The 27,990-nt window shown below is 33.6% G+C and overlaps 2 protein-coding genes across 3 annotated transcripts in view; one reads left to right on the top strand and one right to left on the bottom strand.

Moving 5' to 3' along the window:
• Positions 1 to 27,990, top strand: part of LOC114348778 (uncharacterized) — an 882,222-nt gene that overhangs the window by 503,191 nt on the left and 351,041 nt on the right. The window lies entirely within an intron of this gene.
• LOC114348746 (uncharacterized) lies at positions 103 to 27,384 on the bottom strand. Its single transcript, XM_028299247.2, has 3 exons — positions 27,282 to 27,384; positions 17,185 to 17,389; positions 103 to 424 (listed from the first exon to the last, which is right to left on the bottom strand). Exons 1-3 carry the CDS (start codon positions 27,319 to 27,321, stop codon positions 136 to 138), a joined length of 534 nt encoding a protein of 177 aa, XP_028155048.2. The 5' UTR covers positions 27,322 to 27,384; the 3' UTR covers positions 103 to 135.

Below are 27,990 nucleotides of genomic sequence, written 5' to 3'. Positions count from 1 at the left end.
TTGATAAATGCTAGAATATTCCATATCAAAAATGACCAATTTTTAAGGTGGTGCGTTCATTTCTTGGAGTAGTGTAGTTGGTAAGGGAAATTAAAAGAATAGTTCTCTTATTTCATTGTATATTATGTAATTATATTATTCGAAACAATCTAAATTTAAGCTTGAAGTCGATGTAGGTTCTTTAAGATCCTGAAATAAAATGTCAAATTTGTTTTGGGCGCACTTTTTTGTGCTACATTCCTGGGACGATTTAACTTGTTTGGTAGTGGGTTCGACAAAAATACAGTTGTCTTTACAGACTTGGATAGTGCGAAGTTCTGAATCGTAGACAAAGTAGTTGTTAAAGGCTGTTCCCGACCCTTGGTTGTAAATGACCAAGTCAGTATCTTTATGGCTGCAGCCGCTTCTGTGATCCCATCTGAAGCTAAAAATATTTTTTTTATTAAATAAAGTTTGCTGATTGTAAATTTTATTTATGTCTGGTTGTACCAACAAATCTTAAGCTCCATCTTTGCTAAGCTCAGCTTATACTTTAATACTGGGGCCACACTAGCATCTAATACCGTTAATTATTGCATTATCTACATTGAAAATGTATTAATTAACGGAATTATCAGCTAAGGGAATTATTAGAATATAAAAACTGAAGTATCAGCTTTTCATCTAAACAACAAGTTGGCAAACAGAGAATTACGAGTGTATTTTAATAACAAGCTGTTAAAACACAATAAATACCCGAAATACCTTGGGGTTACTCTAGACAGAACGCTCACATTCAGAGAACACCTGACGAAAACAGCAGCAAAATTGAAAACACGCAACAATATAATACAGAAACTCTGCGGCACTACATGGAGGTCCACAGCATCTACATTAAGATCCTCTGCTCTTGGCTTGATATATCCGGTGGCAGAATACTGTGCTCCAGTGTGGCTAAATAGCAGGCATACCCACCTGGTCGACACCCAACTAAACCGTACTATGCGTATGATAACAGGCACAATTAAGCCCACCCCTACAATGTGGCTACCTACCCTTAGTAATATAGCACCACCCAACCTACGCCGCGAACATGCATTGGTTAAAGAATATAACAAAATAATGGACAGTCGCCAGCTTCTAGTCCACAACGACATCCCCGATATTCTTGGAAACCGTCTCCGATCCAGGTTACCCCCTCTACAATCTGCTCAAGCGCTGCAGCAATCCAACTTTGACTTAAATACCCGATGGAGAGAAGATTGGGAAAGTAGGACAGATCCGCATTACCATAGTCTACCGGACATCATAGGGAAACCTGGCGAATTTGAACGTCCCCGTAAGATTTGGACAGCCCTTAATCGAATTCGAACAAACTGTGGAAGATGCGCCCACTCCCCCCATAGATGGGGTAAACTCCCCTCGCCTTCTTGTGACTGCGGCGCTGCAAGACAGACGATCAGTCACCTTGTTCAGGACTGCCCACGCAGAGCATACACCGGCGACCCTATAGACTTTGTAATGGCAACCGAAGGGTCAATCGAATATATAAAAAAATTGGACATCTGTTTGTGATGAATTGTATAATGCATAAATCTAAATATATTCTGTGATATACTTAAGCCATACGCTAAATAAATAAACCAGCATAAGGATTTACATTTATAGTTAAGGTTAAAGTATGTATTAAGCTTAATATCTGTTAGTACAACCAGGCATTAGTGTATGAAGTAAAAATCAGAGGTCCTCGTAATCATTTATTGTTTTACTCCGAAGATCAGTTTCGTTATATAAAATATGGAGAGAATCATCAGGTCAACGGTCATTTTTTTATTTATTTTTTATTTCATCATACAAACAAAATATCAAACAGTGATTTATTGGTTGTCTTTCGCCACGTTTCTCTCTACCCTCAAGAACTTGCCCATATACTTGTTAACCTATGCAGCATTGTCCCTTTATCCAATCAATTTATCCAATCAGTTCTCTATTAGCTTCCTAATTTGAGCAAGGAATCATCTTATTGAAGACTTTAGAAATCACTCTTTGTAGTGGCTTCATTTAGTGTAACCGTTGCCCTGATGTAATCGTTGTAACAGTTTTAGTTTATACCCTGTTTCACGAACATACTCCTGTTTTGGATTACTTCGACAACGAATATTTTACTGTGCAAAATAAGAAGAACGAAAGTAAATTGCAAATTACATTGTTGTTTATTGGAATAATTATTAGCGCCATTTACTTTCGTACTTCTTATGTTGTACAGTAAAATATTCGTTGTCGAAATAATCCAAAACAGGCGTATGTTCGTGGAATGGCCCATAGTTTAATTTCGTTTATTTAGTTTATTTAGTTTACTTGTAACCGTTTACCTGATGATGCTCCGCATATTTTTTTGCATGAACCAGTCGTCGGATTATAAGAATAAATGATTGCAAGTACGTCTGTCTTTTACTTCATTCAAAATGAAGTCGTCTATAGAATATCGATTGCTTAAGTGCAAAACGTCGTAACCCACAAAACTTTGAAAAATTCGATTTTAGCGCCATTCGAATCATCCGCCCTACTTGCATATTGTCACAAATCATCGTTAGCCACAGCTGCCTAGAAAATACATTTTGCGCGCCAAAACAAATTGTCGTATCAACGGAGTGCTTTGATTGATTAGTTAAACGTCGTAAGCCTCAGTTTGTCAATGCGTTTTCAACAGTCAAGTGCGTCTTGGTATATAGTGCAGTGTTTTTTAACATTATTGGGTAACTAATTTGTATTAATTATAGCATTTTACAGTGCAAAATAGTTTGTCATGTCTAGTTATTGATAAAATATTTAATGGTTTTTTTCCTTGGCCTTAAAATAAGTGGAGAAATCATGTTTAGTGGGATACGACATTTTACCTCTTCCTTGTTTATAACCTATATTTTAGGCTTACGACATTTTGTAATTATTATTATATCACAAAACCTAGAGGTATTTTGATTTTTTCGAATGTAATATTTTTTTTACTAGTTTTGAAACATTTTTTTGTTTCATTATTTTATATTAATTTGAAATTTGTGTTTCAATGCTTTGACTAGAGTTTTATAATAGTACCTAATTTTAAATTATTATGTTTCGCACTAAATGCGACGTTAATCGTGAAATTACCGTTTTAGTATATTGTTATAATGTGGAAACATTTTTTATTAGTTGTTTGATATTTTTAGGATATCTTTGATATATTTAGGATATTTTTAGTTGTAAGAATGGAGGGGAAAGGATATAAATCTACTAAATCTACTATGAAAGATGAGCAAGGAAATGAAGTGAAGAGGACTGCTAGGAAATTAGGAGTTGTATGTGAGTAAACGTTCGCGAGGTTTTGTAATAAAATAGATGAAGAAGTAAGGAGGGAAATATTTGACAAGTTTTGGAAATTGAACTGGGAGAAAAAAAAGTTATGTAAGGTCGCTTGTAAATTATGAAGAGAAAAAAGATGCTATGTTCAGACTGATTCTAGAAGACAAGGAACATTTTATTATCATCTTCAAGTGGAGAATGTAAAATTGAAAGTCTGCAAGAAAATATTTCTAAGTACTTTAGGAATAAAAGAAAGATCAGTTAGAGATTGGGTGATGAATGAAACTATCCATGGGATGCCAAAATGTAAAGAAATAAAAAAAAGCAAACCAATGAACAGCAAAAGAGCAACGAACGAAAAAACTTGATGATAGAATTTATAAACTCAATCCCAAAATTACCATCACATTACTGCAGAGCAAATACAAAAAAATTATACTTGCAGGAATCTTTCAAAAATAAAACGGAGGTTTACGATTTATACAAAAAACACTGTGAGGAACAACTAAGTTCAGCGTGTATCTGTGCCTTCATGGCAACATTGACTGAAATGAATATTTTCTATTCATCAACCAAAAAAGGATCAGTGCGATATTTGTTGTTCTTACAAAGTAGAGCAAATATCTGAAGGAGAGTACAGGCATCACATAAAAAAAAGAACTTGCCGGGAGTGAGAAGGGAAAGGATAAGGAAGCTGCATCACGAAAAGAATGTTATGTGTTCACGATGGATGTGCAGGCAGTTAAGCTGTATCCAATGTTGTATGCCAGCAAACTTTATTTCAAAAGCAAATTGCAAGTTCACAATTTTTCTATTTATAATTTACACACACATACATATAATCGGTTCATAACGTTCTACGACGTCTTCCGATTCCCAATCGCCATTGCTCTCGATCGTAGCACATGTCTTCGTTCAAGCCTCTTTCTCCGATTTCCCTATGGATTCCTTCTATCCAGCTTTTCCTAGGTCTTCCTCTCTTCCGCCGTCCTTTTGGTGCCCATCGTAGCACTTGCTTGGGTAATCTGTCTTCTTCCATACGTTGTACGTGGCCAAACCATCTTAGTTGCTTTGTTTTTATATCGTCCATTATTGTATGCTTTACATCCATTATCTCCAATATTCTTGTATTTCTGATTTTTTGTATTCTTGATATACCAGCAGATCTTCTCCAGAAGTCCATTTCAGTTGTTCTGAGCATATTTTCGGATTTTACTTTAAGTGGCCAAACTTCGCTGCTGTATGTTATAATGCTCTTAACAATGCTGTTATAGATGTTACGTTTATTTTCTTTGGAGATACTTTGGTCCCATAGGATTTTGTTCAATAATACGATAGCTTTCCTTCCTTGTGTGCACCTTTCTTGGATATTCTTGTCCAACGTTCCATCTTGTGTAATTGTAAGACCCAAGTATTTATATTCCTGACAGTGATTAATAGTTATTTCATTTTCCAACGCTAGATCCTGCTGTATACCTCCAACGCACATATATTCCGTTTTCTTGGTATTCACTTCTAAACCCCAGTTCCGGTACTCTTCTATGATTTTTCGGGTCATATATTCAATATCGTGATAATCCTGGGCCATAAGAATCTGATCATCCGCAAAACATAGAGTGTATAGCATGTTATCATCATTTAGCGGTATACCCATATTCTTACATTTCCTTTTCCAGGATTTCAAAACTTGCTCTAAATATATTTTAAATAGTGTCGGCGATAGACAGCAGCCCTGTTTAAGACCCTTATTCACTTCAAATCCTGACGAGATTTCCTTGCCTAGCTTAACTTTTGCTATTGGGACCGTGCAAGTTCGGCAAAGCGACCCCTATTTCTACGCTCTATACTAAAATTCGCACTTTTAATTATGTTGGCCAATTATATTAGTCCTGGTTACTGGATAATTGTCAAGGCCATAGTCCAAAAAAATAAAAAGAAGAAAAAATAAGATTCAGGTTATGTTATGAAAACGTCAACAATTGTATGTAGTAAATAAAATTAGTTATTAAAATGCAGTACTGCAAGCAAAATAAAATTAATTAAATTTACCTTTATATAATAATTGCATATCATATCAATATTGTGGAGCAATATATAATTTTTCTCCTTCATTGACAGAAGGTATGAAATATACGTCAATTTGACAATTTCAATTGACAATATGAATTATTTCAGATAGTTGCAATATTTCTCCGCGACTCGCGCAGGGTCGTTTCTCGTTTCCCCTTCCAAGTACTTGCACACCTCGAATAAGGTTCAGACTGATGTTAGTTTTTTCGAGGGCTTCCCAAAGTTTACTTTGTGGTACAGTATCGTATGCTTTTTTTAAGTCTATGTACACTAAATGCAGTTCTTGATTGTAGGCTATTTGTTTGTCTATTAACTGTGTTGCAAAATATAGGTGGTCAGTGGTGGATCTGCCAGCGCGGAAACCGGCTTGCTCTTCGGCCTCTAAGTCCTTGTATTCTTCTTCTATTTTATTTTTGATAATTTTTCCGTAAACTCTGCTGATGGTGCTTGTGACAGATATTCCCCGGTAATTATCACATATATTTTTACTGCCTTTCTTGTGTATTGTAGAAATTACAGACAATTGCCATTCTTTTGGTATGACTTCGCCATTCATACATCTATTAAATAGATCTCTTAGGTATTCATACAGGGTGTTGCTACCGTATTTGAGCAGTTCTGGTGCTATGTCGCCAGGCCCTGACGCTTTTCTATTTTTTAGGGATTTGCATGCATTTCGTACTTCTTCCAGTCTTAACCGAATCGGTGAGCCACTGACAATTACATTGAAACTTTCGTGATCTTCGTTTTTAATAAAATCTTCTCTATTTTCTACTAGTAACTGCTTGAAATAGCCATCCCACTTTTCCAGAGTAATCGGTGTTATTATATCCCTTTTGGTATCTGTTCTCAACGTTTTAAGGAATTTCCAGCTCTCTGTGTTTCTTGTCCCCCCTATATAGGCGTTAAGTTGATTGCATTTGTTTGTCCACGTTTCGTTTTTCTTCTGTGTGATTTTTTTCCGCACTCTTGCTTGTGCTTCTTTGTATAAAACCTTATCTGAATCTTTCTGTGTACTCATATATTTCCGGTACTTTTCTCTCTTTTCGTCTATTTCGGTTGCTATTTCTAAGTCCCACCAGTATGGTTTATTTCTTATGTTGTCTTTGTACTCCCCCAATGCCTCATATGCAGCTTCGTGTATACATTGTGTTATATGTGTATGAAGATGTTCCGTATTTATAAATGTATATTGTCCTTTCAGTTTCTCGTCCAGTCGCTTTTCGTATAACGTTCTTATGCTTGTTTGTTGTAAGCTTTCTAGGTTGTATTTCTTTTTTGGTGCCAATTTGTTTCCTCCTTGTTCTCGTGGATTTAGATTTTTTTGAGATTTCATTCCGGGGAACAGTACTTCCGCTTTTAGAAGATGATGGTCACTGCCGCATGTTGCTCCTCTATAAACCCTTACATCGTTAATTTTCATTCGACTCCGTTGTTTTATCAAAAGATAATCAATTATACTTTTCTGGTTCATAGTAGGTTGGGTCCGAGTATATTTATGAATGCATCTATGCTGGAAGAAGCCGTTCATAATTCTTAAATTGTTCTGTTTACAGATGTTAATTATTCTTGTTCCATTATTGTTGAGTACTTCCTCGCCGTATCTGCCTACTACGTCATCCTGTTTTTTATTGCCTGTTCTGCCATTTAGGTCTCCTAATAATATAATTTCTCTGGCATTTCCTATTTTGACGATTTCATCGTTGAGATGTTCATAGAACTCATCTTTGTTAGCTACCAGTGCGTCCTCGTTTACACCATATACTCCCAAAATAGTTATTCTATAGCCATATATGTTCATGTTGACTTTTATCATTCTTTCATTTATTCCTTCCCACGATGTTATGTGCTTTCTTAATGTTCTGCGTATGAAGATCGATATTCCTTGTTGAGCTCTTATGTGTTTTGGAACTCCACTATAAAAATGATCATAGTAGCCCAATTTCTGTGATCCTTGGCCTTTCCTCTTAGTTTCTGTCACCACTGCGATGTCCATTTTCATGTATTTTAGCTCTAATATAACTTCATCCATTTTATTTGAGAGGCTTTGAACGTTCCATGTTCCAAAATTCATAGTCCTTTTTCGTCGCTTTTTTCGTTGCCGAGTGATCCGTCCATTCATCCGAGTCTGATTATTGGGTCGTTTAACATTTGCTTGTTTTTACAAGTATCGAGGAGTTAGCCCGATGCCTTAACCCCCAACTTGGAGGACCAGGGTTTGATTTCAGAGTTCCTTCTCTTAGAGAGGTTGCTTTCTCCACAGCTAAGGAGTCCTCTCTACCCCACTTCAGTCATTTTTTTTACAAGTACCGAGGAGTTAGCCCGATGCCTTAACCCCCACCTTGGAGGACCAGGGTTTGATTTCAGAGTTCCTTCTCTTAGAGAGGTTGCTTTCACCACAGCTAAGGAGCCCCCTCTACCCTCTATTTATAATTTAAACGATCATAATTGTGTAAATTACTGCTGGAAGGAAGCATAAGGCGAACTTGTATCATCGACATTCACTACCTGCATAATAAAGCACTTAGAGGAATTTTGCCTTAGCGAGATAGAAGACAGAACTTTAGGAGAGATTATACAAGAAGAGAAAACGAAAATAGAGACAACGGAAGAGGAAACTATGAACAAAGAAATCGGCAATGGAACGAAGACAGATATCGAGAAAACCAGAATAGAAATAACACCCGCACAAATCAAGAAGACAGAAATGATAATAGAAGGAATGAACAGGAAAATCGTGGAAACCGATATGGGTCCGACAGACAAAGAGAAAACAGAAGAGCGGTAAACAACACGCAAATATATGAATATGAGGATGAGAGACAAAGCGACGGAAGAAGAAGCGAAGAAGAACAGCAAGCGTCTTTTCACGAAAGCGCTCACGAAAAACAAAAGAACAAACAGGAATTTTTTGTCACCCGAAGGAATTTATTAAATTAGCAGGAAATAATGATAAAGGAAGGGGATCTAATTTAAAATTTGTAGATGGTTTTATCAATGAGAAACCGATTAAAATTATGATTGATACTGGTTCAGAAAATACTTTGATTAACAGGAAATTAATAGAAGAGGTTGATTTGACGAATTTGATTTACAAAATTCCCAGGGTAAATTTAGTGGGCGCAAATAAACGGACTTTGGCAACAATAAATGAAGGAATACGAATAAAGGTTCGATTGGGGAAGAAATATTATGCACTACAATGTGTTATAATGCCAAACATGATGCATGATATGATCGTAGGAGTGGATGAATTGTCAGAAAAATATGTGGTGATAGATTTCAAAAATAACACGATGAAAATCACAGATGGAAAAGAAGAAGAACCGAACATTCTGAAAATGGACAAGGAACATGAGAAACGGAAAAAGGAAAATGTAGACAAAAAACAAACGGTGGAAATGAATGTGGCAATGAAGCAAGGACAGGGAAGAAAGAGGAGAAAGCAGCAGAAGATAAGTAAAAACAATGAAGCCTGGGATTCCTCGAAAAAAGGGATGAGCCCAGAAGAAGAAAAAGAAGAAAGAAGATTGACAAAAGAAAATGAAGCTTGGGATTCCTCAAAAGATGAGATGAGCCCAGAAGAAGAAGAGATCAGAATAGAAAAAGAAGGCAGAAAAGATGCAATTGAGACTGCGGTATGTAAGGAGGAAGTATGCAAAATGGAGAAGACAGAATACACAATAAACATGTGTAGAGAACCGGAGGAAAAAGAAAGAAAATTGATATGTGGAAAAGAAACTGCGTGTAATATTGAGGGAATATGAAAATTTAATAAATGAAGAAAACAGAGTAGCCAAAAAGTATGAAAATTCATTTGAGACTAAAGACTTAGGAAATTTTCGATCGAAAACTTACCCTATCCCATCTAAGTACAGACACTGGGAAAAAGAAAGCAATTGTTTTTCAGGTGGGACTCAATATTTTGACACAATAGAAAAGTGTTGTTGTCGAGAGAAAATCAATTTTTTGTTGCACTTATTAATAATGATTTTATCTCAAAACAAGGCGGGGATGTTATTGTGTTTTCAATTTATCAATCAAAGGCAAAATGAAAATTACATTAAATTTTTTTTTAAATAACGCGGGCACATAAATTTGATACACCCTGTATATTGATCTGTAAATATTTATTAGAATTTAGTTTGGATGTAAGTGGATTTCTTTTTTAATGAGCTTTCCGATGAACCATTAAAGACTTTTTTGAATAATTAAAGTGAAAAGAACGATGTATTTAGGTTTAAAATGGAAAAAGATTGTTTATTACGGGAACTATAGAATCCACAGGTAAAGGTAATTATCATTTTCTAGAAAAATGGTTTAAAAGAATGTTTGGAATTTTAATATCTTTGTTTCACCCCGAGTAAATGTTGTAGAGTTCCCGGAAAGTAATTAGGATGGTCGGAATAATTTTGAAAGAATGACTGTTTGTTTACCGAGTGGAAAAGAGAAATGTTTCTGATTCTTGGCAATTTGGAAGGGGAAAAGTGGTTGGAATGATTGAGTGAGTTTGAAAAAGATGTCAGTATGTTATTGGCATCGCTGAGGAGCAGTTCGACGTTTTCGTGGATAGATAGTTAGCAAGTACCAGTGGCTGTTTGATAGTGGAGAATAGTGCTGAAAAGTGGAACGAGACAGATCAAATTGAGACGAAATACCTCTTTGATTTTGTATTATTGTGAGAAGGAGAGCAGAGAATTTTTGGAGTTCTGTTTGAATCGCGTACTGGTCAAAAGAGGCCTGGCTTGTTGGAGAATTTCTGCTGGTATGCTGATAGTTTTGAAGCTGGAGAACGGAGAGGGCTTTGATGAGTAGCCTTTAACATAGTCAACGAGGGAGAGCTGTTTTGGGTCACGAGAAGACATCAGAGTGAGTAAAGCAAAAGGTCAGTCAACTTATGTGAAAGATATTTTTATGTTCGGAAACTAAAATTTTGAGTAAAAAGCGTAGGAATTAAAATTCCGATATTTCAAAAAGTAAATAGGAAGTATAGCTAATCTTGCGAATACATAATTTGGTTTTGTTTATTTTGTTGTACCAAAGTCATCGGGAACAAACCGATAAATTGTTTTTTTTTATTAGAATAAATTTAAGTGGTAAAAATTTAATTCGGACATCTATGTCCACAGGTTTTAGATTTGATAGATTTTAGAGTATTGATTTTGATAAATAAAAGACAATTCTGTATGTTTATTTTATATTTTTTCTTTATTTTTTTTTCTATTTTATCCCGATTAGGATCAACTAAGAGATACTGAAACCACGAGAGAAGATAAATATAACGTAAGATAATTTAGACATTTTTTTAATATTATAAAAAGGCACCCTGAGATTTTTATTCAATTTTTATGTATGATTTGCGACAATTACATAATTAATCAAATAAGTAAAAATTAATAAAAAATTAATAAGAAGCATATCATAACAGTATATAAACTTAAAATGTTTTATTTTTTTCATGAAAACGGAGTGTCGTATGCAAAAAAGAGGTTATTTTTTTGTCACAAATCGAACGGAAAATTCAAAAATGATTTTTAATTTGAAATATCTCAGTGGCGTACTGTTTCCTTTAAAAAAATTTAGACTATTCTCCATATGCGATCCAATGGTGAATATCAAATTCTTAGTTTTATGTCAAAAAATGCAGAATAACTTCCTCTTAAAACCCACCAAATTTCACTTGCATATCTCAACCGGTTTTAGAGTAATAAATAGGTCGTCAGTTTGTAAAAAAAATTCAGTACCCTGTATCTGGGAAACGAAGCATTTGCTGACGTATGTTTATCAAGCAAACTGTCATTTTTGAATGGGTTGCATGTGAGAGTTCATTTTAAATGAAGTAAAAGACAGATGTACTCTCAATCATTTATTGTAACTTCCGACGACCGGTTTCGCTCTCTAAAGTATGCAGAGCGTCTTCAGGTCAACGGTTACAAGTCACTAAATGATTCGGATACTAGGAGCTACTACCTGAGTATTCATTAACATGATGTTTTTGCTTAAGTTATGCTAACGGGATATGGTGGAATAGACGGAGAATGTTGCAAAGGTAAACCAGTTTATGAGATTTGGGAATTCTTGTGGGTGAAGAGATAGTTGTTGAAAGACAACCAACAAATCTGTGCCTGTTATTATGTTTGTGAAGTTAACTACAGTGAATGTCATATATATAATTTTTTTAAATGTGATGGTTTTACAGATTTTTATTTCTATTTATAAGAAAATTTTGTTATTATTTATATTTATTAAAAGACTTCTATTTATTAGTGTATGTGTTAGTGTAAGATTGACAATGTTTGGATCAAAACGGGTCGAATGTTTAATATGTATTTTAGATATGGATGTGCAGCTGTAACCTAAATTGTTAAGGTCAGTACTTCTTGATGTTTTAATGAGAGGAGTAGTTATCGTATAAGGGATGACCAATCGGAAAGCTTAAAAGTTGTAGCTAAAATATTAAATTAGCTGTCATATAATAAAAACAGTAATAAATGTAAATTGATAGACAACAATGTAGGTACATGAAACTGAGATATAAAGTAATGGGTGGAGAATTAGAGTAGAACGAAAAGATAGGAATTAAAATTCAGTTGAAAGTAATTAATTGTAAATTGACTCTGTGTTTTAATGATATAAGCAGTGAAGAAATATTAATAAACTATTGAATCAGATAAAAGAAATGAATGGTAATAATTTATATTTGGGGGGTATACCTACATTGTGTTTTAAAATTCGTCAATAAATAAATAAGTAAATTCACATCAAAATTAAAATAAAACAAAACACACAGGACACAAGACGATACAACAAGTAATGTGGGAATTTAAGATTGGTCAGGAGCACTGCATTTAATTTATTTAACTGTATTGGTTTTTAGTTCAAGAATCAATTTTTTAAGTTGTGAATCATTTAGTGACTCATTTAGTGACTCGTTTAGTGACTCATTTAGTGACTTGTAACCGTTGACCTGAAGATGCTCTGCATACTTTAGAGAGCGAAACTGGTCGTCGGAAGTTACAATAAATGATTGAGATTACGTCTGTCTTTTACTTCATTCAAACTGTCATTATTTTTTTATGTGGAATTACCCCTTAAGGTTTGTCCAAATTATTTAAAAACACCATGTAGCTTTTAACTTTAAATAGGGTGTAACAAAAAGGCATGTCATAAATTAGGTAAAATATTATGGGACTAAGAATAGTTCGATTAAACCTAATTTATCTTAGAACAAATGTGCACATAAAAAAATTACAGCCCTTTGAAGTTACAAAATTAAAATCGATTTTTTCCAATATATCGGAAACTACACTCACCGGCAGAGAAAACGGGCACCCCAAAAAATGGGTCATTTTTAATGTCTTGTATTTCCTAAACCTGATGTCCGATAGAAGTAATTTTTTTAATATGTTATAGCCTTATTCTTTATCAATATCGCTGTAATAATATTGTTGCTAGACAGGTACATTGTCATTGTATACAGGGTGTACGAATCAAACTGTGTTTTTTTCTCAAACTTTGGAACACCCTGTGGAATGTTCTAGCTTTTATAAAATACTGAAATTATAACCAAACTATAGCTTCAGGTTTTCTTAACATTCTGTTTTTTGATTCATTCGCTTATGTTGGATAATAAAAAAGTTAAGCACTTTAACAACTACCCCTGTTTTTCGTTAATACAGGGTGTTTTTAAATAAGTACGGCAAACTTTAAGGAGTAATTCTGCACGATAAAATAATGACAGTTTGCTTTATAAACGTATGCCCGCAAATGCTTCGTTTTGGAGATACGGGGGTGTTGAAATTGTTCTTACAAACTGACGATTTATTTATTTCTCTAAAACGGTTTGTGATATGCAAATGAAATTTGGTAGATTTTAAGAGGTAGTTATCGCGCATTTTTTGGCATACAACTAAGAATTTTATATTCACCATTTGCGTGCATACGGGTATAAATATTTTAGATATATCCCGTATATACGCCAATGGTGAATAAAAAAATTCTCAATTGTATGCCAAAAAATGCGCAATAACTAGCTCTTAAAATCTACCAAATGTTATTTGCATATCACAAACCGTTTTAGAGCAATAAATAAATGGTCAGTTTGTAAGAACAATTTCAACACCCCCTATCTCAGAAACGAAGTATTTGCGGGCATAAGTTTATAAAGCAAACTGTCATTATTTTATCATGCAGAATTACCCCTTAAAGCTTACCGTACTTATTGAAAAACACCCTGTATTGACGAAAAACAGGGGTAGTTGTTAAAGTGCCTAACTTTTTTATTATCCAACATAAGCGAATGCATAAAAAAAACAGAATGTTAAGAAAATCTGTGGCTATAGTTGGGTTTTAATTTTAGTATTTTATAAAAGTTAGAACATTCCACAGGGTGTTCCAAAATTTGAGAAAAAAACACAGTTTGATTCGTACACCCTGTATACAATGACAATGTACCTGTATAGCAACAATATTATTACACCGATATTGATAAAGAATAATGCTATAACATATTAAAAAAATTACTTAAATCGGACATCAGGTTTAGGAAATACAAGACATTAAAAATGACCCATTTTTTGGGGTGCCCGTTTTCTCTGCCGGTGAGTGATTTCAGTAATTTCTATGTATTAGAAATTTAAGTAATTTCTCTGTATTAGAGATTATATTTATTGAAAATGGACATATATGGCATTCTTATGGTAGGACCATTTTAAAACAAAAATAACAGTGAAATTTGTGCACCCCATAAAAATTTTATGGGGTTTTGTTCACTTAAACCCCCCAAAAATTTTGTATACGTTCCAATTAAATTATTATTTCGGTACCATTACTCAAACATAAGGTTTTTCAAACATTTTTGCCTTTGAGTAATTTTTCGAAAGGCAGTTTTTATCGAGATATTTTGAACATTTGTCAAATCCGCCACATAGGTGTAAATGGTTAAATTAAGATACAGACCTAATTTACATTTTGCAATTTAGAAACATTAGAAAAGAAGCCACATCTCGATAAAAACTGGCTTATCGAAAAAGTACTAAGAAGCAAAATGTTTTAAAAACATTGTGTTTAACTAATAGTACCACAACGTACTTTATGTAATCTACGTTCTTTAATTGAAACGTACACCAAAGTTTGGAGGTTTAAGGGAACAAAACCGATAAAATTTTTATGGGGTGTACAAATTTCACTGTTATTTTCAACGAAAACTTTTCGTTTATAAATTTGCAAAAGTCTGTGTGTTATTGCGTTGCCACTCCTGCAATACTTAGAGCAGGTGTATCGATGGATTCTTATGTAGTTTTGTCTTCTGAATCCAAATCTGAAAACGACATTTCGATATATCTAACCGTCTTCGAGATAATCGACCTCAAAATCTAAAATGTGACGTCACAATCCGGTTATCTCCTACAGACGCACTAAACGTCAGCTCAAATGGTTGATTAGGAAGTAGGCTACTTTTTTTTTAAATCTCGATTTGCCAAGCATAGGTTATTTACATTTGAGTTTGACACTCGTGAATGTCAAACTAAATTTTAAATTAAGTATTAAAAAAACATCAATGACATTTGATAGTGAATTTAATTATTATATAAAATAAAAAAGATGTTCAAAAATACAATTTGAGTATAAATATTTTAAAAGCAATAATTTATTAACAGTTTTAAAAAGGTTTATACCAGTATAAATACGGCCTCCCCTTTATGATAAATGGATTGTTCCATTTGCTATAAAATTAAAATATTATGTATACCTAGTCGTTCCCTAAACTCGACACAACTGGCTAGTGATTGTAGAAGGTAATTTTTTTGTTTTTTGAGAATTTTGCCGAAATTGGCAAAATTACTAATTATTTAGTAATAATTATTAACTATTTAGAAATTATTTTTTTGTCGAATTGGCAAAATTATTGACTAAAATCACTAGCCAGTATTGTGTCTGTGTACATCCTTCTAATGGAAAAAAATATTTGAAGATTTTTCGCAAATTATGGATACCAAGAACATTTTCATTTATAACTCTTTTATTTTTAATTTGACAAATAAAAGTTATTCTTCATAAAAAGCTCTTCTTGTTCTAAGAATTATGATGCAACCGTGTCCCAAAAGTAGGGGAACGGTCGAATATTTCGCGAACTAAACATCGGATGGAAAAACTGAAAAATTCGTGTTCAATCATTTTCAAAAATCTATCCAATGACACCAAACACCAACTTCCACTACACCCCCTGGAGGTGGGGTGGGGGGTAACTTTAAAATCTTAAATGAAAACCCCTAGTTTTTCTTGCAGATTTGCATTCGTTACGTAAAAGTAAGCAACTTTTATGCAAGACATTTTTTCGAACTGTGGATAGATGGCGCTATAATTGGGAAAAACGATTTATCCTGATACCATAGGTAAATTATAGAAACGGTCTAATATCTCGAGAAATACACTTCCACATAAGAAACCAAAAAACAGGTTTTTAATATTTTTCGAAAACCTATCGATAAACACTAAACCTGACCCTCCAACCCACCCCCTGGAGGTGGGGTGGGGGGTAACTTTAAAATCTTAAATAGCAACCCCCACTTTTTATTGCAGATTCGAATTCGTCATGAAAAATTAAGTAACATTTATTCGAAACATTTTTTAAAAATGCTGATAGATGGCGCTAATAAATCGTATTTTTCCAATTAAAGCGCCATCTATCAACAATTCTAAAAAATGTTTCGAATAAATGTTGCTTAGTTTTTCATGACAAATCCGAATCTGTAATAAAAAGTGGGGGTTGCTATTTAATATTTTAAAGTTACCCCCCACCCCACCTCCATGGGTGTGGGTTGGAGGGTCATGTTTAGTGCTATTCGATAGGTTTTCGAAAAGTATTAAAATAATTTGTTTTGTTTCTCATTTGGAAGTGTATTTCTCGAGATATTAGACCGTTTCTATAATTTACCCATGGTATCAGGATAAATCGTTTTTTCCAATTATAGCGCCATCTATCCACAGTTCGAAAAAATGGCTTGAATAAAAGTTGCTTACTTTTACGTAACGAATCCAAATCTTCAAGAAAATTTAGGGGTTTCCATTTGAGATTTTAAAGTTACCCCCCACCCCACCACCAGGGGGTGTAGTGGAGGTTGGTGTTTGGTGTCATTAGATAGATTTTTGAAAATGATTGAAAACGTATTTTTCAGTTTTTCGATCCGCTGTTCACTTCGCGAAATATTCGACCGTTCCACTACTTTTGGGATACCTTGTATAACATTTTGTTAATTTTATACGAGGTATATAAAAAATATGAATTTCGATCAAGAGTAAACTACCTTTATAGTTCAAAACATTTAAATTAGAATGATATAATTGCACATTAAAACATAATTATTAATTCTAAACTACTTTTCATAATAGAAATAAATATACAAAGTTTTCGTTATGACAATGCTCGCATTTTCAGCTTGTTTTAATATGTTCCTGCCATAAGGATACCATGTGTTCATTTTCAATAAAAATCTCTAATAAATAAGAAATAAATATACAAAGTTTTCGTTATGACAATGCTCGCATTTTCAGCTTGTTTTAATATGTTCCTGCCATAAGAATACCATGTGTTCATTTTCAATAAAAATCTCTAATAGTTTCCGATAAATAGGAAAGAAACCGATTTTCGTTTTGTAACTTCAAAGGGCTATAACTTTTTTATGTGTACATTCGTACTACTAAGGTAAGTTAGGTTCAATCGAACTAGTTTTGGTCCCAGAATATTTGATTTAATTTACGATCTGCCTTTTTGTTACAACCTGTAATTCTACTTACTTTACTTTGTCTGCTAGGCGCACACGGTAGGATGGCTTTTTGGAATCTGAATGACAATTAGGTTCAAGTATCCAATCATAATATTGTAATCCATCGTCCGCATACACTAGATTACTTCCACTTTTTGTTGTATTAACTCCTAAGAATTTTCCAGATCTTATGTTTCTAATCTTTGCCAGCAAGTTCAGTGATTGTTGAGTTTGCCCTAAAATTGTATAAGATTTCAATTTAGTAATAAATTAGGTAAATTTAGATCTTCACAATTTAGCGGAAACAAAAGACCAACTAAAAATATATTGATGAGCATATTATCGGAAGTAAGTCACAGGCTGGGCTTGGACATTAACTTTTCCAAAACCAAAATCATGGTATTCCACAAGAACCTAAAAAACAAATTACACCCAACATAAAAATAAATGGTGTCACTCTTCAGAGTTTCCAAAGCTTCATATACCTGGGCAGAGAGCTAAATAATCAGCTAGATCACTCAAAAGAAATTAGAAGACGCATTGAAATAGCAAGCTCTCTAACTTCAAGCTATCAGTCACAATTAGATTTTGAGATTATGTGTGGTCTCTATTACTATATGGCTCACGGTCTCACGGAGATTAACAGTATGACGTTAATGTCATACTGTTTGTATAAATTGATGTATACTGACGTTTGTATAAACAAACTGAATTCATTCAAAATGAGGTTGTACCACCGAATGCTAGGAATAAGCTGGACCAGCAAAACTACGAATGAAGAAGTACTGGAAATAATGAACACACGCCCTCATCTCATCTCAACAATAATGTTCACACTGCCACCGTTTTTTGTGACTACGCCAAAGCTTTTGATTGTGTAAATCACAACATTTTGATAAAAAATACCTAACAATTAAACAAAACTATATAGTATATTAAGTATGGAGAACGGTAAGGGTTTTATACCGATCGAAGACAATTGTTTGAAGGAGGAGCGGAGCGACGAATCCAAGTATTGTCTGAGATCGGTTACCCTTAACGTTCGACATGCTTATAACGTTTTTTGCACGATTGATACCATTATAAATTATAAAATTAAACATTTTCGTCATATTGACTAGTTTCATTCATTTTATCAAGATAGATACTTTGGTTGTTAGGTAGTAACTAGGGTGCATAACAACAATGGAGAATTGAGTTTTTATTTAGTTGTCAATAATTTTAAGTACAATTTTGATTATTATAAATTAAAATATGAGCGAAAGTGAATTTGAAGAAATTGAACGGGCTTGGGAAGAAGGGTGTTCCGCAATTATTCCCGAAAAATCCAAAATCCGTTATCAAAATACCTACCAAAGTTTTAAAAAATGGTGCGAAGGCAAGAATTTAAGAATCGAAGAAAAGACTCTATTGGCATATTTCGTTCAAAGACATATGCAGTTGAAAGCTCCTGAAAGCCTCTGGGCAGAATATTCAATGATTAAATCCACCGTTTTTCTTTATGATGGTATTGATATTTCCAAGTTTTCAACTTTGATCGCGTATTTGAAGAGAAAAATTAACAAATTGTACCATAAGTTTCAATATTAATAAATAATTCGTTAGTTTTCTTTATTCTTTCAAAAAATAAATTAAAATTAAGAGATTTTTTAACTCGACGGTAAGTGAATTACTTACCGTCGAGTTGGAGGAGTACTTACCGTCGAGTTGAATTACTTACCGTCGAGTTGCTAGTAAATGTCACCTACTGACGTAAAATCTGTCACGGTAAACAGTCAAAAATGATCAATCGTGCAAAAAAGTATTTAACAAACAAATTGAAAGTAATTGTTGTAAAGTCAATGGCATACAAAATTTCAATGTAAAACGAAAAATGTTTAAATTGTTTTTATTATTTTTTTTTTGTATTCTGTGGTAGTTAGTGTTATCACCTCTAGTCCTTGTGCAAGCTCCAGTTTGCGTAGGCACGCTCCTAATCAAATTCTCAACATTTGGTTGTGGTAGGTTACTCCATGCTTTAAGGCCGATGCCGCACTGCAGGAAGTTTGGTAGGATGGTGGATGGTAGATACCTGCCTGGCGACCATCCAGCTACTTATACCACGAATAACAAAACGACGGTAGCCGCAGTGGCCTCCCACTACCATCTAACCATCCGGTGGTTCGCCAGGCGTCTATCCACCCATATCAGTCATGTTTGATATTCCATCCGGGTAGCCTGGCTATGGAGGAAAGCGTAATAAGTACTGTGTATAAAAGAAGGGCAATTTGGGACCCAGCAGACCCACTATGTGACAAACGATGGCTTAAAAGATCCGTTTAATTTATTCTTTGCAGTTGCATTAAAAAAATTAAATATTTAACTCAGGTGAACTTAAAAAACAATTTGTACGTTTAAGTCGATTTTTCTCCACTTTCTTAAAAGTGTAGTTAGTGAGTTTTACCGCTAATAGGACGATATGCTAAAAAACTAACCAAATGTAACGTAACAAAAAAAAAACAAACAATTCCTCAGCAGTCAGTTAGATACTGACTTCTGACTTCATTTCACTGCTTCACTGCGTCCAGGATGCAGCGCCCCTCCACCATCCACCTTTAAAATCCATCCTCCTAGTGACCATCTAGCATCCTGCAGTGCGGCATCGGCTTAAAAGCAGCTAGTACTAGCCGTGCGGTGTTTTGTGGATTATCCCGCGAGCTCTAATTTTTCTTTTAAGCATATCCCACAAATACTCTATAGGATTAAGCAAACAGGCCACTCCAAACAAGGGATAACTTCTGCTTCAATGATATCTGTAGTTATTCTAATGGTATGTAGAGGTCCATTATCATGCAATAAAATTACATTTTCTTCTGTTGCACCTCTCCAGAGCCTGACTACAGTTAATCAACATACTTGTGAGCAGTTAAAGTTGATTTGATGAAAATTAACCCTTAAGTACTAACATCTTAAATCAATGACGTAAACACTAACTTACCGCCTGACAGACGGGTTGAACATTTTAGTGGTAATTTTTGTTTTTGTTAAATATTTTAATGCAAAAAATATCTCGATGACTTACTGAAAGTATTGATTATCTAAAAAACACAGTAATTAATCTAGTGTTTCTGTATTTATTATTATAAAAAACATTTATAACAAGAATGGAAGGATTGTTCGTGTACGTTTTTAGTCCTGAAAAAAAGTGTGATAAAAATTAAACAAATTAAAGAATCTTAATAAAAATTTATAATCGAGTTAAACAAAGCGTAAGAAAAATGAAAATAAAAAGGTTTTTAAAAAATGTTTAAACAAAAAAAAATTGACAGGTACTATAGTTAGTACAGTGTAGCAATAGTAGTCAGTGGCAACATTTTCATCACAAATTGATTCCACTTCGCTTATGTCGTCTTCTACTTCATCAAACCATTTCAAAAGAGGTTCCTCAGGGTCTCTATTCACTTATTTGATGTTTTTTGACGAACTGGGACACATTATGTGTAATGACAAACTGGGCACAAACACTAACACCCCGTCTATTAGACGGAAATCACACTTTGAGCGTAAATATCTTTCGAATAACAACCTGCAGCAAATTGCCGAATTCAATATTACTAAAGAACAACCCAACTTGAAAAGTCATAAACGGGTGACCTTCAAAATTTTCTACGAAGGAAAATATCCCACTTTCGACAAGCGATGCCGTCTGAGAGACGGGGTATTAGTACTTAAGGGTTAAATCAGTTTTTTTACGGACCACAATTCCTCTCCAGGACATTACACTTTCCCTTTTATATTTGTAAACAGATCTGACAGTTTTCGTTCTTGCTTGTCTTCCTTGACCTCTAAGTACACGATTTCGTGGGTCCTCTGATTGTTCACAAATCCTGACTTTTTTTGAAAATAGCATAAATTGTCAATTCAAAATGTTCCAGTTTTGGTGGTGAAGACACCAATTTAGGCGATCAATCTTGTGCTGCCTGGATAACTCAGGAACCCATAACGGTCTCTTGCTGTATACTTGTTAGTACTAACTCTTCTTCTTATCGTTTCAACTGAAACAGTAACACCTGTAGCTTCTAAAAGCTGCCTTTGGAGCTGCAGGTGAGAAATGGTTGGGTGTCTTCCAGCTGATTGGACAACTAAACGGTTGTGGAGAGCCGTTATTACTCGTGGCGACTTTCCCTTGCTTTATTTTTGAGCGTTCATAGTTCCTGTTACCTCGCATAAGTTTTGGACAGAACGCCCTGTATTACGCCTAGCTCTTCAGCTATGTCCCTCTGAGAACATTACTTTCTCCACAATACCAATAATATTTCCTCGTTGTAAGTTCTATAATCCCATATGAGGCATATTTTCGTTTTTGGACACAAAAGTTAGTTATTTTCGTTCAATTTGCAATTCAAGTAAACCTATACCGTACCGAGCTGTACTATCCGATATCCGATTGTCTTATATATTTGTTTATTTTCAATAAAATCCTTTATTCTTCGCAACAATAATAAGTCTTTTCAAAAGAAATAAATATTCCTTTGAAATACACTGTGATTCCATATAAGTTTGGGTGTGTGTATTTTGGGTCTAGTATGACCAACGATGGCAGCAACGAAGTAGAAATGATATGAGCCGCCTAACTTAAGTTTTAGAAGAGCAGATCTATCTCTCAAAACATCAAGATGATATTGGTGAATGTTTTTGTATTCTCAATACTTCTATTTGGGGTAGAAACCTAGACTCTTCGCGTAAAAGAATGTCAAAAAATCGATGCCTTTGAAATGAGGTGAAAAAAATGGTCAGCATACTTTGGAGGACAGCTTCTCCAACAAACGGTTTTATTCTTCACCAACTTGTAATAAAAAAGCTGTCTACAACATGCCTGCAGCGAATTCTACAACTCTTTCTACAGTCACGTGGTTTGCTGAGGTTTGTACAATCACATCCCATAACACTTAATTTGCTTAGAGCTATAATATGGTTGTGCAAGTAGTCTAATATTCCTTCGACAATATCTATGACACGAGACTGGCTAAGAGCTAAGCACCCAAAATATAAACTACCAGGTCCTTCAATTAAAGCTATATGGTCTTCAGTTTTCATAATTCGTCTCGTGTTTCCGAAGACCATGGTTTGATCGTTTCCTTCATCAAAGTATAGCCCTTCAATTGACTTGTTTAAATTTTTATTCTCATGCTGGAGTTGCCGTATGTTTTCCTTAACTCCTCTCCGAATTTTATTTTTGTCGATGACCAGCGCTGTATTATCTTTGAAAATTTAGTTTAGATTTTCTATATCGTCCTTTAAAAGTTAAGTATTTTTTCTTGTCGACAATATTATTATTCTTTCTTTCGTTTAACAATAGAATAGGACAACAAAAGCGTTTTTAATAGCTCCAGGCATTTTTTTAACAAAATAAAAATTCTTTAATGGCCATGGGGCCCGGTTAATTATTTTTTAAACCGGCCCAAATTTGGTATAGGAATATATAAATACTAGTTTCAACTTTTAGCAACTAGCCTTGTACAAGAATTAAAAAAAAATTCGACCAAACAATAGTTATTTATCTACTCTATTTTATATTATGTATAAGTTTTTACTTTGTGAAAACTATCATTATAGATAGCAGTGCGTGAAGTGTTTAAAGTGTGCGTGAAGTAACAGTGTATTTTAAATGGGACTTACTTTTTCGCACTGTTTTTGACACACTTTCATATAATCAAATTTCATTAAATTTCGCGTTGTCATGGTGATGACAAAATGAGCAATAAATTACGACAAAAGTTTTGACAGTTTTGTGGTTTAAATGTCAAAGTTCCAAAAATTTTAGAGTAGAAATAAATTCCAGTCACGAAGAGTTAAAGTTTTTTATTTGTACATCATAGATAAAATATTGTATGTAACTGTGCGTGAAGTACTTTTTGCGAATTTTCGCGATGTATAGCACTCGCTCCGTTGTCGCTCGTGCTCTAAACATCGCGTGAGTTCGCAAGAAGCATACTTCACGAACTATTTCATAATAGTTATTTACGATATAAGTGTTAAAAGTACACGTTTAAGGCACGCATGTGAAAGTTTGCAGAATGAGCGAAAGCGAGTTCTGCAATTCACATGAGTGCCTTAAAAATGTACCTTTTAACACGCATATCATACAATATTTTTTCTACAAACGTAATTACAGGACAATATCTACAAAAACTTTTACTTGAACTTGACTGACATTCCAATTTTATATTTTTTTGACATTACATCAAAATTGCATATACGGTCAATACGAACTGCAGTGTCTTAAAGTAGCATTTTTAACGCTAGTATGGAGTGCTAAAAATTGCATTTTTAACACGGTTGTAGAAAAAAATATTTAAGGGCCAGGTCAATTATTTTTTAAACCGGTCCAAATTTGGTATAGGATTATATAAATACTAGTTCCAACCTTTGGAAACTAGCTGTGTAGACAAATTAAAAAAAGATCGGCCCGGTCCAGTGTAGATGCAATATTTAAGCTTTAAATCAGTAAAAGATAAAATCAAATATAAAGAAAAATAAGCAGAAGTACGGTGGAAAATTTCTATGAAGAAGAACGAGTCTTGTGAAAGAATAAAGCACAGAAAGCTAGAAATTGATAAAAAAATTAAGAAAAGAATAAAAACATAACATAGGGCATGCAATGTGAAGACCGGGATGAGTATTTCAAAGAACTTTTGGTAGAGAATAGAGTCGAATTTCAGGAACGTGGAAACCAAAACCAAGATAGAATTGCAATAGTCGGCTTGCCAAAGAAAGAAAAAATTAAAAATGTGCCTGAGTAAGCAGCTAAAGAGGAACAAAGCACCTGGACCAGGGGATATATCCGGAGAATTGTGCAAGTACGAAACGAACAAATTGTACGAAAATCTTCGGCAACTATTTCAAGGATGCATAAACAAAAACAAAATCCCCATGGAATGAAAGACATCATACCTCAGTATCTTGTCTACACCCTTTTTATACATAAAAAGGGTGATAATAATAATTGTGAAAATTACCGATGAATAGTTGTAACCGGATCTATGAGTCGAATATATGGAAAGGTTTTAAAGAATCGAATCAAGAGAGAATACTTAGATTCATGAAGCAGAAGAACAAGCAGGATTTCATATAGATCCATCCACTATTGACCACATTGTCTCATTAACCCAGCTGATAGAAAAAAGATGGATGGAGCCAAGAAATTCATATGTTGTTCGTCGACCTACGGAAAGCCTACGATAGCGTTCCACTGAAGAAGCTGTGTCAATCAATGGAAAGCACGAATTTTAATATAGAATTAGTAAAAGCCGTCAAAGTGCTATAAAAACAACCCACAAGAAAATAAAAAAATGGACACAAGTAACAACAGGATTTGTAACATCGAAAGGATTAAAGCACGGATGTTGCCTCTCCCTCACTTTATTTACTTATAACATACATCGAAAATGCTTTAAAAAGATACCACTCACCAATAGTATGGTAAATACGCTCAACTTTGCAGACCATCAAGTTATAATTACTCAAGATTACGACGATTAAAGCTATATGGCGCGAAAATTAATTGAAGAGTATGATATACGGGGTCTAGAAATAAATAAAAGAAAACCGGATATTTTGTGCATTGAAGGAGAACTAAAGATCTCATATTAAACGACAATGCCACGATAAAGCACTGTTATGACTAAAAATACCTAGGTATCAATATTTTGCACGATGGAACATTATAGAAAGCCTAAAAGAGACAAATACGGCAGATAGAAAAACCATCACAATATTAAACAACATTTTATGGAACCAATCCATCAGCAAAGAAAATAAAAAGAGGATATATGAGACTAAAGTGAAAAGTATCACTCTATACAGCTGTGAGGTATGGCCACTGAAAAAAGAATACTGGCAACGCTGGAAGCAACGAAAATGGATTTTTGGAAAAAATCAACAGGAAGATCTAGAAGAGAAATAGTCCTGGGCGCATCTGATTTGAGATGGACGTTGAGAGGTGACTCATATATTTTTTCAGAAATGGATTGAAATTATCTCACATAATAATAATTGAGTTATCCTCCCACTTATAAAGGTCCGGAACATTGTTTAAATAATAAAAATGTCAAAAAATTAAGGAAAAATTCGATATTTTTCTTCGTTTTTTGATTATATCTTTAAAAGTATTCACTTTCGAGAAAAGTTGCACTAACCTGAAACTTGAGTAATTAAATTTCCTACAATATAGGATTCGTTACAAATTTTAAAAATTGTCAACATTGTTGCAAAATAGCAATAATTGCGAAAAAATCATAAAAAAACAAGTATTCGCATTTTACGTTTTTCAACCATTCATGCTAAACTTAGGGCCTTTATATTTTTTAGAGAAAAACTTTATGATATAGTAAAACAACAACTTTGATTAAGATCGGTTTAATAGATTTTGCAAAATAAATTTTGCAATCCAGCTTTCGCAAAAAAAATCACTTTTTCAAAATGTTGCAGGACTGAAAATAAAGCAGATAGCAAGTTGAATTTTTTTTGCGTATGAAAGAATACCGTACCTTTGATTTACAATTTGCAAAATTAAAATCGATTAACTACCACGGCGTCAGGAATTTCTTAAAATAAACAATAATTTTTGGTGCTACGCGCAGGACAGCGGTGTTCGATTCACACAAGTTGATTTCCAACAAAATTTCTTCCAATCTATATTTGATATATTATTTTTTTACTCTATACTTTGTTGTATTTGAATATTTTAGTTCCACAAAAATCAAACTAATTTGATTATTGTTTGTGAAATATTGTTTAAACCATTGCATATATTTAAAAATGATAAAGTTTCATTCTCTAAGTTAAAATATATGAACAAAGAAAGCTTTTGATAAAAAAACTGGTATTTCAAAAGACAGAGTATGTGTTTTTATATTGCAATAAACAAATTTATTTATTTCCATCGAAATGTGCTAAAAATTAAAATTTATCAATCATTATCAAAAGCCATTGGACTGCCCAATCTGAGCAAACGTATCCGCTGTCCTGTGCGTAGCACCAAAAATTAATGTTTATTTAAAAAAATTGCTGGCGTCGTGGTAGTTAACCGATTATAATTTTGCAAACTGCAAATGAAAGATACAGTGCTCTTATATAAGTAAAAGAAAACTCAACTTGCTGTCTGCTTTATTTTCAGTCCTGCAACATTTTGAAAAAATGATTTTTTTTGCGAAAGCTGGATTGCAAAATTTGTTTTGCAAAATCTATTGAACCGATCTTAACGAAATTTACAGTATTATTTTATTATATCATATAGTTTTTCTGGGTGAAATATAAAGGTCCCACGTGTAGCATACATGGTTGAAAAGGTAAAATGCAAATACCTGTTTTTTTATGGTTTTTTCGCAATTATTGCTATTTTGCAACAAGAGTGACAATTTTTAAAATCCTTGATTGATCTTATATTGTAGGAAATTTAATTGGGCAACTTTTATGTCAGTGGATCTTTTCTAGGAAGTGAATACTTTTAAAGTTATAATCAAAAAACGAAGAAAAAAATCAAATTTTTCCTTCATTTTTTGACCTTTTGATTATTTAAACAATGTTCCGGTCCTTTTTGAGTGGGAGGATAACTCAAATATTATTATATGATTTATTTTCAAGCAATTTCTACAAAAAAATATGAGTCACCTCTCAACATCCAAATGTACTAATATTTTTACAGATGCGCCCTGGTCTAAAAGGATTACCAACAAACGCATTAGAGAAATAATGGGAACCCAACGAACAATCACAGATGACTTATCAACAAAACAACTTGTATGATTCGGACATATTCAAAAGTGTGGATGAACAACGAATATCAAAGGAAATACTAAAATGGCAACTAGAAGGAAAGAGAAAACGAGATGGACCGAGAAAAAGTTGGAGCGAAGGAATAGACAAAAAACTGAGAGAAAGAAATATAGAAGAGGATCTATGGAACAACCGGACGAAGTGGCGATTGGAAATCAGAAAACGGCGAAAAACGTTATAGATAGACCGACAAGTAGGAGTATTAGTGTAGATATAATGATAACAACTATTTTTTGCTCTTCTCCTCTATTTAATGAGGATTTAACCTCAAGAATAGAAAGGAAAAAAATATATTACAAAAGTGATTTTTACCTGCAAAGAAAAGCAGCAAAATGGCGTAAACCATATACATTGGTAACGACAGTGTTGGAAATGAATACAAATATATTAAGTACAGTTTCTATTTATATTTTTTTTTTACTTTGTTAATTAATTTTAATTGTTTTTTAAAAATTAAATAAACTAATAAAAATAAGTAACAAATAGTCGTTATATGAAAATGTTTGATAAACAAATAAAAAACAAGGCCCTTTGAATAACTAATTTACCATAATTAAAGTATAATTGGATGGATACTTTACATAATTTTCGATAATTTGATAGATAAGGGTTTTCTAAACTTAAATAAACAAACAACAATAAGTAATAAGTTAGTTAAAATATCCCGTGTAAGTTGTTTATGCCAAATAGTCGTTATATTAGAATTTTAATAAGCAATTAAAAAACAAGGCGTATTGTATCCATCCAATTAACGTACAATTGGATGGATATTTTCGATAACCACCACGAAAATTAGATATTTTTCAAACATTTTCATCCATTTCTACATCTATTCTTATTCCTCTTTTTAGTCCTATTTTGGCTGTTTTATAGGTTGTATTATAGGACTGATGGCAGTTAAAACACCTCGCTTGCCTTGCATGTTATTGAGTTTGTTTTCTGCTGCCCATTCCGAGTTATTCTCTGTTTGTAGTCAGCAGCCACTATGAATCAGTCGCTGCATGTGTTCTAGTATTGGTCC

The sequence above is a fragment of the Diabrotica virgifera genome, chromosome 7 (assembly GCF_917563875.1).
Source record: "Diabrotica virgifera virgifera chromosome 7, PGI_DIABVI_V3a".
Taxonomy (NCBI): Eukaryota; Metazoa; Arthropoda; class Insecta; order Coleoptera; family Chrysomelidae; genus Diabrotica; species Diabrotica virgifera.
Note: the sequence above shows the minus strand (reverse complement) of the source record. Positions and strands in the feature narration are given on the sequence as shown.

Coding starts and splice junctions, on each gene's coding strand:
- LOC114348746 (XM_028299247.2), bottom strand. CDS start 27,321: ATGTATATGGTTTACGCCATTTTGCTGCTTTTCTTTGCAG. Junction 17,390..27,281: donor TTTGCTGCTTTTCTTTGCAG/GTAAAAATCACT, acceptor ATACAATTTTAG/GGCAAACTCAACAATCACTG. Junction 425..17,184: donor CGCCTAGCAGACAAAGTAAA/GTAAGTAGAATT, acceptor AAATATTTTTAG/CTTCAGATGGGATCACAGAA.